Source organism: Gastrolobium bilobum, unplaced genomic scaffold (assembly GCF_033153095.1).
Source record: "Gastrolobium bilobum isolate Gb01-03AN ecotype WA unplaced genomic scaffold, APGP_CSIRO_Gbil_v1 utg63570, whole genome shotgun sequence".
NCBI lineage: Eukaryota > Viridiplantae > Streptophyta > Magnoliopsida > Fabales > Fabaceae > Gastrolobium > Gastrolobium bilobum.
Window position 1 is genome coordinate 1 of NW_026896649.1, and position 19,266 is coordinate 19,266.

General features: G+C 33.0%; 1 protein-coding gene and 1 non-coding gene across 5 annotated transcripts; one reads left to right on the plus strand and one right to left on the minus strand.

The window, feature by feature from the left end:
* Positions 1–1,784: 1,784 nt before the first annotated feature.
* Positions 1,785–1,857, plus strand: TRNAF-GAA (transfer RNA phenylalanine (anticodon GAA)). Its single transcript has one exon. It is a non-coding gene; the product is annotated as a tRNA-Phe (tRNA).
* A 5,869-nt stretch (positions 1,858–7,726) lies between these two features.
* LOC133301265 (uncharacterized) lies at positions 7,727–14,450 on the minus strand. 4 transcript variants are annotated; one of them, XM_061500882.1, is made up of 4 exons: positions 14,267–14,450; positions 12,242–13,418; positions 12,056–12,098; positions 7,727–8,416 (listed from the first exon to the last, which is right to left on the minus strand). In XM_061500882.1, the coding sequence occupies exons 2-3, from the start codon at positions 12,756–12,758 to the stop codon at positions 12,067–12,069; spliced, it is 549 nt and encodes a 182-aa protein (XP_061356866.1). In that variant the 5' UTR covers positions 12,759–13,418; positions 14,267–14,450; the 3' UTR covers positions 7,727–8,416; positions 12,056–12,066. The 4 variants fall into 4 exon arrangements, 3 of the variants coding, with proteins under 3 accessions (XP_061356866.1, XP_061356865.1, XP_061356864.1); XM_061500881.1 differs by having other exon boundaries at positions 12,056–13,413; XM_061500880.1 differs by having other exon boundaries at positions 12,056–13,418.
* Positions 14,451–19,266: the final 4,816 nt, after the last annotated feature.

Sequence of the window (19,266 nt, forward strand, 5' to 3'; positions counted from 1 at the left end):
TAATTTAATTGAACACAACGTGTCACAAACAATATCAAAGAATGATAAAAATTAAAAATAATTTTATTAATTAATAGTAACATTGACAGGACATATGTAAAAAAAGAAGATATTAGACAGGAAAATGACTCAACTTCATTGATAATTGAGTAACAAAGAAATCAATAAAAGAATTGTTAAGAAACTAAAAGAATCAACTTGACAAATTTAATTTATTAAAAAGATGGAAAAAAATGTTATAATTCCAAAAATAATACGTCTAGACCAAAAAATACAAAAGTATACAATAAAAAGGCTACATCCTCATTATTTTCAATTTTTCAGGAAACTGAAAAAGTAAAGAAAAGAAAAGTAAAGCACAACAGAAGGTGCAGACCGTGGTAACACAATGTTTCAAAACCAACACTAAAGAATTAGGATAAAAATTATAAATAATTATATTGATTAATAGTAGCAGTTACTAGATATAATGTACTAAAAATAAAATATTTGACGGGAAAATGATAAATATCAGTGATAATAATTTCACACAAATATATACAGGAGTATACAAGTGTTAGTTAAAGAAATAAAAGATTTTTTACATAAGAAACCAAACAGAAAAAAACTGACACAATCAACTGGACAAATTTAAATTTATAAGAAAAAAAAATCTTTTTTATTCCAATCAAAAACCCACATCTAAATATTGTCAGAAAAATATAGAAATTAAAAGATATATATATATATATATAATATATATATATATATATATATATATATATATAATATATATATATATACATATATCTAGAATTAGAGGAAGGTTATACTTACAACCTTTTTTTTACAACCTCTTACAACCATATCTCAACACCGTTGATTTCCGTCAATCAACGGTTATCATTTATTATTAATTAATATTTAATTAATGAGTTTAATTTGTGAAAATCAAAATCGTTGATGGACAGAAATCAATGGTGTTAAGATATGGTTATAAGAGGTAGTAAAAAAATGATTGTAAGTATAACCTACCTATTATATATATTTCCAGAACTAAAAAAGGACGAACTCAATCTGAAAAATTCAAATTTACAAAAAAATAAAAATAAATTGTTATTATTCCAGTGATATGATGTCTGGGTCGAAAGAAACAAAAGCACACAATAAAAAACCCACATCCTGTCCATAAAAAAGAAAAAGAAAACCCACATCCTAAATATTTTCAAGAAAAAAGAAAAGGAAAGAACACAACCAAAAAGCCACACCCTCAATATTAGCAGTGTTCGCGGTCTGAATTGGATCGATTTTGGAAGCAAAAATCATTTGATTCAATCCCTTCGATTTGATCACATAATCATCCATTCGGTTTGGACTTTTTTCAAATCCGATCCAATCCAATTTTTTTCGGTTTGGATTGGATTGGTTTTCGATTTTTTGAAAATCCTAAAACAAAATTCTTGATTATTACTCAAATAACATCTTTTCAGTCTATTTGGATCTGAGTGGAGTTTTTATTTTTCTTATCACAATCACAAGTCTTGGAATATGTGAAATATGTTTGGAATATGGAATTCAATATATATGTTAGATGTAGAATTCATTTTCTATATTTCTATATGAGAAATGTACAAATAAACATCTTATCTTTGAGCAAGGAATCCTCGTATAAATGATTAACAATACATAAGAATTACTATAATTCTATTAAAACTTACAAAGTCTTTTTTTTTCGTGTTTTTTTAGTTGACATAGATTAAAGTAATCTAATAAAATAATAAAATGAGTATGATGCGTCAAGAATGGTCGGGATAGCTCAGCTGGTAGAGCAGAGGACTGAAAATCCTAGTGTCACCAGTTCAAATCTGGTTCCTGGCACATAATTTGTTTGTATGAGTATCTATTCCCAATATTTATCTGAATAAATATAAATTTAGGGAATAGATACATATTTATTTTTATATTAGTGGTTTATATCATGCTATATTTTTTTCATCTAGGTGTTTGGAGATATACTCTTTTTAAATGAGTCAAGAGTAAGTGTATGTTCTAGGTATATTCTGTATATAAAAAATGAATTTAAAAATAAATTATTCGATTTTGTTTGCCTTTTTTTCTTCGCTGCAAGAAAGAAGATTAATACTTTTTCAAGAATATTCAAATGGTTAGATTTGTTGGTTGAAAGACAAAAAAGTCTAATCTAGGGAAGTTCCGGGGTTTGAATAGTCTAAATTCATCTCAGATAAATTATAAATATAATCCGGCTAGTTTATTTTTATTTTTCTCATTTACATTTAATGAGCATCTTGTATTTCATAAAAATTAGGGGTAATATAATCTTTACGCAACGGCCATCCTATCCAACTTTCTGGCATTAAAATACGTTTCAGACGCGGATGATTATCATTAAAGATTCCCAACATATCATAAGATTCCCTTTCTTGAAAATCCGCACTTTTCCAAACCCAAAAATTAGAAGGAATTCTGGAGTTTTTCCTCGGGACAAAGATTTTTATACATACCTCTTCTGGTTGATCTATGCCATACTCTATTCTTGTAAGATGATACACACTAGCTAACAGTCCTCCCGGTGATACATCATAGGCACATTGAGAACGTAGATAATTGTAACCATATACATACAAAATGACAGCAATGGAATGCCAATCTTCGGGCTTTATTTGTAAGGTTTCTATTCCGCGGTAATCGAAACCCAAAGATCTATGAACTAGTCCATGTTTGACTAGCCAAGCAGAGAAACTACCCTGCATTTTTTTTACTTCTCCTGCCCTTTTTTATTTTGAAGTTTGGTATAAATATTTCTCATTTTTATTGCGATGAAATTTTTGAAAATTGACTTGCTATTTCTTCTTTTATTTTGTACCAAAGTCTCCTACCTAATTCACCACTTTGTGGGAGGATACTGAACTTTTTTTATAGGAAAGTAGATGATTTCATTAGATGATTTCCATTCATAGGAAAGTAGGTACATCCTGCATTTGAAGCCAATAATTTAATTGAACACAACGTGTCACAAACAATATCAAATAATGATAAAAATTAAAAATAATTTTATTAATTAATAGTAACATTGAGAGGACATAATGTAAAAAGAGAAGATATTAGACAGGAAAATGACTCAACTTCATTGATAATTGAGTAACAAAGAAATCAATAAAAGATTTGTTAAGAAACTAAAAGAATCAACTTGACAAATTTAATTTATTAAAAAGATGGAAAAAATGTTATAATTCCAAAAATAATACGTCTAGACCAAAAAATACAAAAGTATACAATAAAAAGGCCAGATCCTCATTATTTTCAATTTTTCAGGAAACTGAAAAAGTAAAGAAAAGAAAAGCACAACAGAAGGTGCAGACCGTGGTAACACAATGTTTCAAAACCAACACTAAAGAATTAGGATAAAAATTATAAATAATTATATTGATTAATAGTAGCAGTTACTAGATATAATGTACAAAAAATAAAATATTTGACAGGAAAATAATTAAATATCAGTGATAATAATTTCACACAAATATATACAGGAGTATACAAGTGTTAGTTAAAGAAATAAAAGATTTTTTACATAAGAAACCAAACAGAAAAAAACCGACACAATCAACTGGACAAATTTAAATTTATAAGAAAAAAAAATCTTTTTTATTCCAATCGAAAACCCACATCTAAATATTGTCAGAAAAATATAGAAATTAAAAGATATATATATATATATAATATATATATATATATAGAATTATATATATTTCCAGAACTTAAAAAACAAATATCCTATGTTTCTTTTGTTAGATGAAACACTAACTTAAAAAACTGACGAACTCAATCTGAAAAATTAAAATTTACAAAAAAAAAAAAAAAAATCGTTATTATTCCAGTGATATGATGTCTGGGTTGAAAGATACAGAAGCACACAAAAAAAAAAAAAAACCCACATCCTGTCCATAAAAAAGAAAAAGAAAACCCACATCCTAAATAATTTCAGGAAAAAAGAAAAGGAAAGAACACAATCAGCACCCTCAATATAGCCAGAATAATAAAGAAAAAGAAAGAAAGAAAGATATATTTATATTTATATTGGAATAAAGAAAAGCAATAAAAAGACTAACAAAACTCAACTGGACCGTGGTATTGACAAGCCATATATATACTAAATCTTGAAAGCAAGAAACAACAGCACACAATCCAAAAGCAAAATCCTCAATTTTTTTGTAAAAATAGAAAAGAGAAGAAAAGAAAAGAAACAGAGAAGAAAAAGAGAGAGCATAAGGAACACACCTTGGTATTGACAACTTCGGAGCATAGTCTCTAAACTGAAAAGGCTTTCTCGGTCGTTATCAACAGCAAGAACACGCAATCCTATCGGAAACATGTCTCCTATATCATCATTGTTATCATCATTCACCAGTGCCATTGTCTCCTTAGATACCACAAAGAGCAAGATGAATATTGACCGTTCCAGTAGTTATTATTCTGCCTTGTGCTTGTTTGATTGTTACTGCAAATATATATATAGGCTTGCCTTACCTCCGTTTTATTATCTCGGCGAATCTTTTATTTCCTTTTTCTTCATTCTTCCCATAAATATTTAGTATTACAATCAATATTTCTATAGATTTTTTTTATAGTTATTTAGCTACTAATTAAATTAATTATTTATAGTTATATATACTAATTTATATTAGCTTCAAATTTATTAAAATTTCCATTACCTAATGTGTATTTATAAAAAAAAAAATAATAATAATTGCGTGTGGATGGGATAGCTGAGAAATATATATTTTACTTTTTTCCTAAATTTTTTTATTTTAATTATGAAAAAAATGAGACAGGCTTGGGTTGAGAATAAATTAGCTATATAACTAATAAAATTAAAGAGACTAAATATTTAAAAAAAATTACCATTTAAAATTGATAATTATATATAAGTAATAATAAGTCTTTTTACAGTATATATATATAGGATATTGTGACAACCAAGTAAAGTTATAACCAATGTTACTACTAATCAATCTCACCGTTAGATTGGTAGTAGCGATCCGATGGTCCTCATTGAATTCTTAAAAGCCTCTCTGTCTTCGCTTCTCTCTCTCCCCCTTCCCTCTCTTCCCTTCTCTCTCTCTCACATACACTCTGCCGCCGCCGATCTTGCCCATAGCCTCCGTCGCGACGACGCCGCTGCCCATAACCTCCGTCCCGCCGTCGCCGCTGCATCCCGCAGAGAGCTTCGCTGAATACACGAGATAGGGTTCGATTTTTACCAGATTCGATTTTTTGAGCAGATCAATTATCGCGGTTCTAATTCGATTAATATTTGAATACAGATGATGAACCTTTATCGCGGAACATCTCTTTTGTGGTCTTACCAGCGAAGAATAGTTTGGTTTCTCCAATTCTGTTAAAAGGGGTTTTGTAATTGAACCCGAAAAGCTTAATTGTGATAACTAATTAACTTAAATTCTGTTTGCCAACTTTTAAATCTTTAGTTTCATTCTCAAAGATGCTTGGATCATAATAGACTTACAGCTTTTGCTTAGATATTTGATAAGAGTGTCAGAAAAACACAAAGGTATTTTAAAGTTTCTATAACATCTCCAGACTTACATTTGGCAATTAAAATGTAATGCATCTAAACATAAGATGGGTGTTGGGGTTATGAGAGTTGTGAGACAGCATCTGTTCTCAAATTCTGTAATTCTATTATGCTGCGACGGAGGCTATGGGCAAGATCGGCGGCGGCAGAGTGTATGTGAGAGAGAGAGAAAGGAAGAGAGAGAAGCGAAGACGGAGGGGATTTTAAGAATTCAATGACGACCGTCTGATCGCTACTACCAATCTAATAGTGAGATTGATTGGTAGTAACATTGGTTGTAACTTTACTTGGTTGTCACAATATCCTATCCTACCACATATATATATATATATCTGTGTGTGTGTGTGTGTGTGTGATGTAGGATCCTTTGACACCAGTGTCAAATTTGAAATTTGACACATCATCTGAGAGCCGTTAGATCAAAAAAAATCAATGACTCTGATTTGTAAGCATGTGACACCATTAATCTTTTTTGATCTAATAGCTCTCAGATGAGTCAAAGGATCCTACCTCATATATATATATATATATATATATATATATATATATATATATATATATATTGATTTATCTTTTATCATGTCACATGACATAAAGTTATGTCATATAGATAGATAGGGGTATGATATTCTTACACCGGTATAGATAGATTGATGGAACCTTCGAAAGAGGTTCTTCAATAGCAAATATGACACAGGTTCAGGATCAAGTTTGTTGGGAAAAAAAAGGGACATGACCATCCAATATCTTCTACTTATAATATATGTTCGGTGGTGATCAAAGAATGCTTTTTCCCTTTACATTTAATTTTTTATTTTTTTTGGAAAATAACATTTAATGTTATTTCAGTTCACAGTAAGTCTCCCACCAACCTCAGAATTCTTATCTAAGCTAAAATGTCGACATGAAACTAAGCAAGGAAAGAGTAAAACTTACTTTATGAAATATTGACAATAAGATAATAGTTGGTGGTGCCACGCTATTGAGGCAGAACCTATTATAAGACCTGCAACTTACAACAGCTTTGTTCACAGAAGCACCTATGGAAAGAAGCACCTACTTAATATGTTTATGATGAAACAGGTCCTAAACATTATGTGAATCACCTACTTAATATCCTTCAAAAATATATAGGACCTGTTTAGCACCTCTCAAATCTGCCAAGTAGTACACAACAGAGTAGTGAATCACCAGCTACATAACATCAACATCAACTTTATCCCAAATTAATTGGGGTCGATGGTAAATGAACCCACATGAAAGATACAAAACGGTTGAAAAATAAAATAAAATTAAAAATTAAAAAAAAAATAAAAAATAAAATAATATATATAAATAAATAAAAGTAAAAAAAGAAAGGGACAAGGAAAATTGGGGGAGATAAAGGGGAAAAGGACTAAAATCACCAGCTACATAAATGGGTAAGAATTGATCTTTAAAGTCTCCAAGGCTGTGGAAAAAAAAAACTGAAATTTGTGTAGCTAATATTCCGTACTTGTGGCCTCAAACAGCTCTATCACATAATCCCCCATAGGTGCTATTTTAGTGCTAAACCAAGTAAGAATATTCGATGGACAAGTTCTAACCATATGGATATGCATTTCTCATAAAATGATAAGTCAATGCCAGTAAAAGCCTAAAATAATGCTAAACAGTACATACCAAGCCTAAAATATGAGCAGACCCCAGAAGCAGCAAAAACGCAAAAAGGAGAAAGATGAGTACCTTCCTCGGGTACCAATTCTGAGCAGTGCCCACAATAGTAGCGAAAGAACTGGAATTCATGGATAAATTCATGCCTTTACAGCTCTACCTATTCTGGTCTGATTATGGTGAATACGGAAGAGTTGCACCGTAAGCAATTTGATTTTTAAATAAGGACCAAAACGACACCGTTTAATTGCACAGGAGACACTCTTCTCTAAAGTCACAGCAGACACTTTAATCCCTATATATATATATATATATATATATATATATATATTGATTTATCTTTTATCATGTCACATGACATAAAGTTATGTCATGTCGTCACCCCAGAACTATATTGTTTTGGAAGTTAGGGAAATTAATGAAGGATGTTTTGGTAAAATTCATATAATAAATAAACAAACAAAAACACCAAAACACCCTTCATTAATTCTTCTAACTCGCAAAACGATGTAGTTTTGGGATGACATAAAATAACTTTATGTCATATGACAAGATAAACCCAATAAAGTAATTAGTGATATGATTCTTCCCTGATTTATGAGAATCAAATAGGATTAGTTCCCATGATTAAATAAGATGGATTTTATAATTATTTAGCCTTCCTTTTATCTGTATATACTGTAATCTAACATATTTGATAAATCAATAAAATAAAGCATTCTTCTAGATATCACTTGAATTTCACTGTTGTTAGTTGATTACCTTCATTTTAAAAAGTGATTTCTCAGAACCCCATTGCTTGCAGCAGTTTATCTTGAATTAAGTTAAAAGGTTTTTTTTACATGTACCCCATTGCAGCAGTTGCAACATAAAGCAATGCTTCTCATGATTATAAACAAAGTGCCTTATCAAAGCTGTTGAAAATATAGAGTGAAAGAGAAAAAATAAAAAGTGTGCGTGTGTCTGTGTGTATGAGAGAAAGAGGGTCACATAAATTGTGAATACAACAGCAACGGCCATTATGGTTATCCCCAAGTGATCAGAAAAATCATCGAATAGTTTTCTGGCAACAAGGACACAGAAAACTGCAATAGGAGCAATGATAAGAAAAACTGTCAGGATCAACGATCTTACATCTGGACCAAATATGAACCTTCCCTGAAGAAAAAGTTTCTGCAGGAAAGGGACGAAAAAATTAATGTGTCTACATTATTACAAAATCACTAGAAGAACAACATATTTCAAATAAAATTGCAACAACAGTCATTAACATATTTCTATTCTTTATAAATTCTGTGGAAAAAACAAATTATGAAAAGAAAATATGAGATATAAATTCGGAAAACACTTTTAACTCACAACATAAAGAATTTGCCAAAATAATTTATATGTCAGTCAGTATTGTCAAAATCAGTGACAAGGGTTCAGCCTAAATTCAATATATCATCTTGAGAAAATAACTAGCAATTACTTCTTACTTCCCGACTAAATCGTTTAGAAAATGTTAAGATTTATCGAGTGACTCTGCAAAGTCAAGAACCAGTTACAACAATATTTAGGTAACTTACTTTATTTATGCTGCTATGTATTTAATACAAAGGTTCAATGTCCAGATATTACAACATAGAAAATGCCAGCTTAACAGCAAAACACATACAAATCAGCTAATTCAAATTTAATTTCTGTTCAAAGAATTTCACATATTAAGCCCCAGCAATTCTCTTTACTAATGCAACCTGACAAAGGAAACTGGTATTCAGATTGCTTCATTATAGTTAAATTACTCAAAGATAGCAGGATTTCTTACAGTATATTCAGAGCAAATGAGAAGAAAGGAATACTTGCATTTCATAAAATCTGATACAAGAATACAGTGAAACTTGATACAGCAGAGCCAACTAAAGAAAAGGGAAAGTAACCATTTACTAACCACAAACTAACTCAGAACATTAACTATGGTAAAAACAAAACAAAATACTAACTCACTAGTGAGGTTAACTAAATACAGACCCCAAATAAACTAACACTTATTACTCGCCCTCGAGATGAACAGTGGATATCTAACACTGTCATCTTGGACAGCAAAGAAATCAGAGTAGTGGAAGGCAAAGCCTTTGTAAACATGTCTGCCAATTGATCTTGGGACTTGATTGGCATCAATCGGATCCTTCCAGAAGTGACCTGATCTCTAACAAAATGGCAATCAATTTCTATGTGTTTTATCCTCTCATGGAAAGTTGGATTTGAGGCAATATGCATGGCTGCCTCATTGTCACAAAAGAGTAAGGCAGGAGATGAAATGGACAGCCCAAGATCAGAGAGTAGTGGTGAAATCCAAACTAGTTCAGCAGCAGTAGCGGCTCTATATTCAGCCTCGGCTGAGCTTCTAGCAATGGTAGTTTGTTTCTTGGCTTTCCAAGAGATTAAGGAATCTCCAAGAAAGACACAGAAACCAGTCACAGATTTCCTCGAGTCATGACATCACTAAAAGCCTTTAGTTGCAGTGAAGAAGAAGAAGGAAACAACAAACCTTGGCCAGGATGACTCTTAAGATATCTAAGAAGGTGATGAGCAGCTTGAAAATGAGGTGTCCGCAACTGTGAAATAAACTGACTTAACCTATAAACAACATAGGTCATGTCAGGCCTTGAAAAGGTTAAGTATAAAAGTTTTCCAATTAAGGTTCGATACTGAGAACAGTTTTGAAGCCAAACGACCTGTATCTTCAAGAAGCTGAAGTGTATAATGTCTTTGGGACAACACAACTCCCTTCTTGGCTCTAGCAATCTCTAAGCCCAAAAAATACTTGAGATTGCCTAGATCTTTAAGTTTGAACTGAGAATGAAGAAAAGACTTAACACCCTCAACTAATGCAGGAGATGGACTGGTTAGGATAATATCATCCACATATAACATAAGTATTATTAAGGAGGAACCCGAGCCTTTGGTGAAGAGTGAGTAATCAGATTTTGATTGCTTAAATCCATGAGCAATCAGAGCTCCAGACAGTTTTGAGTACCATTGTTTTGAGTACCATTGTCTGGAAGCCTGTTTTAGCCCATAAAGAGCCTTATGTAACTTGCACACAGGCTTAGATCCTTTTGAGAAAGATACCAATTTTGTGAGGAAGCAATAGCCAGCAAAGTTTTGACTGTAACTAATTTTGCCACGGGAGAAAAGGTCTATGAAGTCTATGCCTTCTTGTTGGGTAAATCCTTTGGCTACTATCCTGGCTTTATATCTCTCCACAGTTCCATTAGAGTTGAACTTTATCTTGTAAATCTACCTACATCAAATAGCATGTTTTCCTTTAGGCAAAGGAACAATTGACCACGTTTTGTTACTTTCAAAAGCTGAAATTTCAGCTTGCATGGCTTCACGCCAGTGGGGAAACTTCACTGCTTCATGAAAATATTGAGGCTCATAATGTGAAGAAACATTAAGCACAAAAGCTTTATAAGAAGGTAATAATCGTCATAGCATATAACAGAATTTAGAGGATATTGAACTGAAGAATCATTGCTAACAGAATTTGTTAAAAAATTACAATGGTAATCCTTGAGATAGGAAGGAAGTTTGGAAGGCCTTGTTGAACGCCTCACTGAAATGTGTGTAGGTTCAGGTTGACTTGATGTGTCTGCAGTTAGAGACTAAGTGTTAAGCATAACATCAGTCCCAGAACTGCCCTGAGGAAGTGCAGACTTAGAATTAATGAACTCATGTGCAGAATTAAGAACATCCTGAATGATTGGAGATGATGGAAGATCAGATGACTGCAAAGATTGACCAGAATTAAAAGAAATGTTATTTGCAGAGTATGTGATACTTTTATGGGGTAAAACAAGATATGGAAAAGGATCAAAGTCAGTGTGCACAGCTCCATGTTGATAGGGAAATACATCTTCATGAAAAACAACATCTCTAGATATAAACACTTGACCATTGTCCAAATCAAAGATTTTATATTCTTTCATTCCCGGAGGATATCCCAGGAATTTGCATCTGCGAGCTCTAGGTTGAAACTTGGTACTATGAGCTGATAAAGTGGAAGCAAAAGTCAAGCAATCAAACACTCGAAAGGAAGAATAATCTGCATCTTTCTCATATAACAAAGAATAAGGTGATTTGTAACCCAATACTGCGAAGTTGTTCTGTTGATGAGAAAAATAGCAGTTGAAATGCAATCAGACCAAAAATATATAGGAATCCTTGATTGAAAATATAAAGCTCTAAAAACATTGAGGATGTGCTGATGTTTTCTCTCTACAATTGAGTTCTGCTGAGGTGTTTCAACACATGCCAACTGATGAAGAATTCCTTGTTCTTGGCAGAATTCTATGAATGCCAATTCCTTGGCATTATCTGAGCAAATTTTCTTAATTTTCTTTCCAAGTTGAGTTTAAATAATATTAAAAATATGGGAAAAACAATAGTAGCCTCGCTCTTGGCTTTAATCAAGTAAAGCCAAGTGAATCTTGTACTGTCATCAACTAGAGTTAGAAAATAAAATGTCCAAAGTATGAAGCAGTATGCAATGGCCCCCAAATGTCAATGTGAATGAGATCAAATGGATGTTGAGACAAATTATTATGAGAAATAAAAGGAAGACGTCTCTGTCTAGCAAGAGGACATATAGAACAGGGAATTTTATTATTTTTGAAAAAATCAGAACATTGCAATGAGTTTTTCATGTGTGAAATACACTTGTGAGATAAATGGCTAACCTATTGTGCCAAGTATCAAATGAAACAGCATTTGTAGAATTGAAATATACAAAATTCAGATTACAAGTAGTATAAAAAATATAGAGACCTTCAACTCTATCACCCTTGCCAATCGTCTTCTTGTTCATGTCCTGAATGACAAATGATGTGGGAAAGAAAGTGAGGACAAATTGAGATGCAGTAGCTAAGGCACTCACAGACAATAGATTAAACCGAAATGAAGGAACAAATAAGACATCTATGAGAAGAATGCATGACGTGAGTTGAACATCACCAATTAGGTAAACATGAATTGTGGTTTTTTCAGGCAAAGTCACCCTAGACCCATTGGTAGGGCGCATAGACACAAAAGTTCGAGCATCAGCACATATGTGTTGTGAGGCTCCAGAATCTACTATCCATTTAGAGGATAAAAAAGTACCAAAGTTAGACACAACAGAATAAGGAGCCACGACAGCCTCTGGAATTTTGTTGGACGTTGCCATATGTTCAGACAAGAGATGCATTAGCTGTGAGCATTTGAGTGGATCCAGATCCTTCAGGAAATTCCCAACCAAAAGGCTGGTAGAGGCTTGATTAATTGCAACACTGTTGCTTTTAGGTCCAGTGTTCTTTGGCTTCACCTTATAGCCTGGAGGATAACCATGAAGCTTGTAGCACCTTTCGATGGTAAGACCATGTAGCTGGCAGTGAGTGAAAAAGGGTCGTTCCTTGCGAGAGCCTTTTATGGAGGAATCTGCTTTGACAGCAAAAGCCAAATTGTTGGTAGAGGAGGAAGACAGAGAATCCATTTGACGCTGTTTTCTTCTTGAGTCACGAGAGAAAAAACTTTGTTTATTGTAGGCAGAGGATCGCTGAGAAGAATTTGAGCCCTAATTTGAGAAAAAGACTCATGAAGACCCATGAGAAAAGACATAGCATACTCAGTCTGAAAATAAGCAACAAGGTTTCGAACACCACCACAAGTGCATTTCCCACAAGTGCATGAAGGACGAAAATTGCCAAGTTCTTTCCAAATGGACTTGGGCTTTGTAAAATATGCACTCACCGAAGCCTGATCTTGGGTGAGGTTTGTTAACTCCCAATGCAATTGGAAGATTCTTGGACCAGTACTCTGTTGAAAGCGGTCCTGAAGATCAACCCAGATGTCATGCGCAGATGTAGAATAGAGAATGCTCCCATAAATCTCCTTGGATACTGAATTTAAGATTCCAAGAAATGACCATGTCGTTGTTACGGGTCCAACTACGTTTGAGGACTGGGTCTGTGTCACCAGGTGGAAAAATGGAGCCATCGATGAACCCTAATTTATTCTTGACAGAAAGGGCAATTTTCATGGCTCTACTCCATGAGTTGTAATTGTCCCTGTCAAAGATTGGGAAACAAGAACCAGGCCAGGATTATTCGAGTGGTGAAGGAAAAATGGACTCGCGGGATCTTCCATTTCTGGTCTTGCATGTGCAGAAGATGATGAATCATTGGTAACCGAAGCCATGAAACAAGGAAAGCAAAAAGAAATTCTCCAAATCAGAGAGACAAGCAGAAACTAGATATCAACTGATACCATCTTACAGCATATTCAGAGAAAATGAGAAGAAAGGAATACTTGCATTTCATAAAATCTGATACAAGAATACAGTGAAACTCGATACAGCAGAGCCAACTAAAGAAAAGGGAAAGTAACCAGTTACTAACCAAAAACTAACTCAGAACATTAGCTATGGTAAAAACAAAATAAAATACTAAGTCACTGGTGAGATTAACTAAATACAGACCCCAAATAAACTAACATTTATTAGGATTTCTGTTTTTCCCAGCATATTTGAGGAAACATGAAAGTATTGAAGTTGTGGGGAATTATATATACTTCATCAGCTATATCAAAGAGAGCCCAAAAAGCAACAAAAAATGTTAGTGTAAATTCGTACTCGAAACAAACCACCTTAAAGACGTGAATCCTCATTAATCAAATCAAGGGGTATAATTTTCACCACCTCCAGTCATTTTCATTTTCCATGTAGCTTTCCCCTTAAGATAAAACTGAATTCCACAACAAATTGAAAGGAAAGACATTAAACAATAACAACCGCTGCTCTTTAAATCCCGACTAACTAAGGTGAGGAAAATACTTTATATGCAGCTTTACTATTACATATTTTTAAAACAGACTGTGACTGATTAGAGAATTAGCTAGAACAGAATGGTAGGCAAACCCCATAACAAATTGATAAGCAAAAGCAAATTAAAAATAATAAATAAATCGAAAGAAATAAAATCCAGAACCAGAACCAGAACTCACATTGCTACACTTCCACGCTTGGTGAACCCGCAAATCACCGGATCCTGAACCCGGATCCGGTCGCTGAGGTGAAGGTACGACGTACATATCGAATTGCTGCTACAGAAACAAAATAACAATCTCTCTCAGTTCAAAACAAAAAAGGAAGAGCTCTAAAGCACTCTAATGTTTTTAGAAGGTGAACAACAGTCTAAAAAGGAGTGGAGTTTATCTTTACCTTGCTTGTAAGCAATATTATTAAAATGGGTACGGTGATTGACTCAGTCGAGCTAACTACCGATTGGTTCAATTAGTGGATAATTGGTTAAATTCCATGACTCGATAATAATTATAAAGCAATTTTATAATTTATATTAAACAATTATAAATATACTTAAATATTTAAAAAATTATAAAAATTTCAAATATTTTAATATAAAAATAATAAATTACATGTTATTATCGAATAAAAAATCAAACAAAAATATAATGATCGTGATACGAGGCTTTAGGTTCAGAAAACGATATCTCTAACTATAATTGAGATAATATTAATGTTGTAAGTATATAACTTATGTAAGTCAATAAGCAAAAAAATATTCAAATATGTTCATTATGATTTTCTTTGAAAAAAAAATTTAATTTTTTTTTTTGGACCGGGCCAGATCACCGGTTAATCGATCTGGTCACCGATTTTTATGAAAATCGGTCGGGTTAGATCGGGTCACACCGGTTCTGATGCATAACCGATCTGTTGCTTCAATCGGACCGATTATATGACCGATTTACCAGTTCCCGGGTCGACCCGACCGGATCTGATTTTAATGACACTGCTTTGACGTTTAACAACAAATAGTACATAATTTATTACATGCTCCTTTATTCAGTGAAAAGAAGAAGGTAATGAATATAATAAATCTAAACTTTTATATTTTCTAAATATTTTTATTGTATTTTCAGCTTTCATTTTTTATCAACTAATTTAAAAAAAAAATACATTCTTTTTGTTGTTTCTATGTAAATACCTTCCCAATCCTTTGTAGAAGTGCTACTAATTTATCAGGAGTTTTTTTTTTCAATTTTTTTGTTAATATTAACTTTGTTTCACACTTTAACCTTTGGATTTTGTTTTGTCAATTCAGTGGAAGGTTTGTTACAACTGAAGTTGGCATTTGAAGTGCTTGTGTACTGGAGTGGAGTGGAGACCCTTGTCTACCATATCCGTATAATTGGAATTGGATACAATGCACCACTGATGTCACACCTCGTGTTATAGCATTGTAAGTTAATACAATTTTTTCATGTATGATTTGTTCTTCAATTAGTGGCGATTTCATTATATTCCAGGATTTGCCTTGACTAGAGACTAGTTTTAATTTTGAGAATTGCATCTTCTAGGAAAAATGGAAAGGCTCAAACTTAAAATTGAATTAATTGGGCCCAAACTTCGAACATAATAAAAAAAATGTGACTTCCTTTAAATAAAGTTTGGAAACGTATATGTAATAGCTACTAATTTTGCAATATATATGTGACAAAAAAAAAGGTATCTTAATTGTTATGAGCTGCAAGGCATACTTCTGGATTTCAGTTCCATACTTCCATGAATGCACTTGAAATGAAGGTATCTAATATATAGTTTCTGCCTCTCAATGATTCTCCAAGTAACTGTTGGAATTTATGTTGATAATTCATTGATTATGAATAAGAAGTGAGATAATAAAGAAAAGAGAAAAGGGAAGTTGAAGTGGTGTATGGGTAGGGGTGGTAAATGAGCCAGGGCCTTTGGCTCGGCTCGTAAAGGCCTGAGGTCGTGTTGGAACCAGACTTGGACATGTATAAAAGCTCGTTTAATAAAAAGGTCTCAGGCTCTAATTCAGAAGCTCGACCTTAGAGCCTCCCAGGCTAGCCTAGTATATAAATATTTATTTATACTTTTTATACTACTTGAATAACTCTCTCTCATCAATTTATTTCACCCCATTTTATTGGTTTAACAGACTTTTTGAATGATTTTGTTCTATATTATGCTATTTGGATATATATTGAATTTATGTATATTTATGGAATTACTAGTGTTGTTCTATATTATCCTTCATCCTCCTTCACACAAACAAACCCACAAAAACTCATTCGTTCCACTGTGCACGGCTCGTTTGTGTCAATTTATTTATTTTATTTTTGTTTTTGTTGGCACTTTTTTTATAATGGGCTAAGATAATATAAACTGTTATCTACCTTCTCTCACTTTAATTTTTATTTATTTATTGTAGACTTTGTAAATTATTGCTGCAAATTGGAAGCTAAGGTTTCTATCTGGAAATTGATTTTTTGGAGAATTCTGTTCTCTTATTTTTATTCTTTAACATGCTAACAGGCTAAGACAGGCTTCACACAGGCTTTTATTTTTTGTAAATAAACCAGGCCACATGCCAATATTATATTCGTAACAGGTAACAGGCTAAGGCCAGTCGGACACGTTTAAATACAGACTTGGCCCGTTAAGATCAAAGCTCGGCTCGGCTCGGCCCGTTAACACCCCTATGTATGGGTTTTTAACAAATTCCATATTGGACAACTAGTAGGAAGTGTGAGAGTTTATAAGCTCCCACCTCACTCTCCTAGATTGGCTCTTGGGTCACTACACATTTTGTGAAGGGAGAGGAGCTAGGTGGGCTTTGGTCCACCACACGCGTGCCGCTGTCCGGCCGAATCGGTGTAAAAAAAATAATATTTTATTAAATAATTTTTTAATTTTTTGTTCAAAAAATGTATCCGTTGCTTTCCTCCAATTTTCAAACCCAAACGTTTCTACCCGCCGGTCAGTATCTATTAATAGACATTGACACCTTTAGAAATTTATCGATTTTTTCTGCACTGAAACTCTGTCGGATTTTTTTTACCTCTTTCCGGTTTGCATATTATTGTTCATTCTCCAGTGTAATTTCCTCGGGCTTTTTATTGTGTTCGTTTGGGCTGTTGACCGGTAGTGCCACCACTCTTCATACCAAATCCGTTCTATCCTGGAAGACAAGTGTCCATCTACCTTAGGCATCAGTGATGAGACAAATTGTTTTAAGGAGATACGTTCTGTGGGCTCGAATTTTATCCTTCTGATTCTGCATATCTGATTTATCGTTCTGTCTGTTTCATCATCTGACATCAAATAAGTCATCTGTTTTAATTTTTCATAATTGCACAATGATAATTCTGATCATCTATCTCTTCTAATTTATACGTGGATTCAAACCTTTTAGTGATTTAATATCACATACTGTGTTGTCTTCAATAACAGTAACCAACCATCACCACCACCATCTGAAATTAGTTTCAGGCGATGAACCAAACAATCCACCAACACCGCCAGAACTTTATTTTGGGAGGTGGAAGCGTGAAGATTTACGAGCTAAACATATTATTCATAGTAGCTACGCAAACTATGCTAGCACTGCTTTTCATGAAATTTATATGAACTGGAAACTTATGTCTGATCTTTTACGATGATTATCATGAATCTTATCAAGCAAGCCTCGTACTGTGTGTCTTCTAATCTTTTCTCTCCACCCAACTTTTTTTTCTTGTTGTAAATTAGCATATGTATTTAACTTGAATTATTCTATAATGTTGTGTGTGAAAGTTATGGTCACCTTAAATTGTGTCAACAATTCGATTTGACTTGTAATTTGTAATGTTTGATCCTGTGACCTTGGCCTCCAAGATCATTTGTAATGTTTGTTGAATAATTATCCGATCCTATATATTTTGAAGTGTTCATATAAGCATTTGGTCACAAGTATTTTATAAAAATTTTACATGTTAGAGATATTCTGTTTTAAACACCAGGTTTTTTATGTTATGCTATATTAAAACATGGATTTAAAGTTTTTCTTTTTGTTGTTGTTAGAGATAAAATTATTTCTCCTATACACATAAAAATATGTGAGTCCCAATTTTTTTTTTTCTTTATTCTCTTCACATAATTTCATATATATTTTTTTTGTATACTATAATGACCCTAAATGGTAAATCTTAATTAGAGATTTAATTTAAGGATTTAAATGCCATAATTAGATTTAGTGTGTGATTCCGAGTATTTTGACTGTAATCATGACTATGTTATGAACAGTGCGTTCTGCCGGAGAATTTACAGTTTTGTGAATTAACCGGTAGAGCTTAAAAAGAGCAAAATAATTTTAGAGGCATAATTTGATAATTCTGACGACAAATATGAGTTCAGAACGAAAAATTGTATAGTCTGGCACTTTCCGTAAAAATCTCGTGAATAGTGTTTCTACCGGGTATTTTGTACTGCTGTTTAAGCAACCGGTAGAGTCCAGAAATAAATAATTGATGAAATAAGAATAAGAAAGTCCAATATATGCCAAGCAAGTCAATATAGGCCCAAGAAAATGATAAGTTTATAAGTGTTAAGTTTCAAAAGTAAATAAAGTACAGTTAGTGATTCACAGTGCATTCCGTCAAAAACGGTGCAGAAACCATACTGTGAATTATGAATATTGTTTTGTAACAAATAAAAATTTATGTAAATGATTTTAGAAAAATAAAAATATGTTCCTAGCTTGAAGTTAGTTCCGGGTCAATTTAAGTTAAAATACGCGATAGAAAAACATCCGATGAAAGGGGCCACATGTGCCTATATAGCCTTGTCACTTAAATGAAACACTATTCATTTCAGATTTTCTTCTTCTCTCTCATGCATGGCCGAGCTGCACTTGGAGGAGAAGGGGCTAGGGTTCCAAATTTCCTTTCTTTGATTTCTTAATCATCCATTCTCCAAATTCAAAGACCCACCACATGAAATTGATTGGAAACCACTCAATGAATCCATTCCACCAATCAATTTGAGCTATAGTTGAGTGTGTGAGGAGTTTTTCCTTCCCCCATTTTCGAGCTACTATTCATCAAGGATGAGAAATGACATTTTTGGTGGAGCTTTGCTTGGTGAAGGCCTTCTAGGCTTTGGGTAGTTCATTGGAGGTAACAAAACTCTAACCTTATGG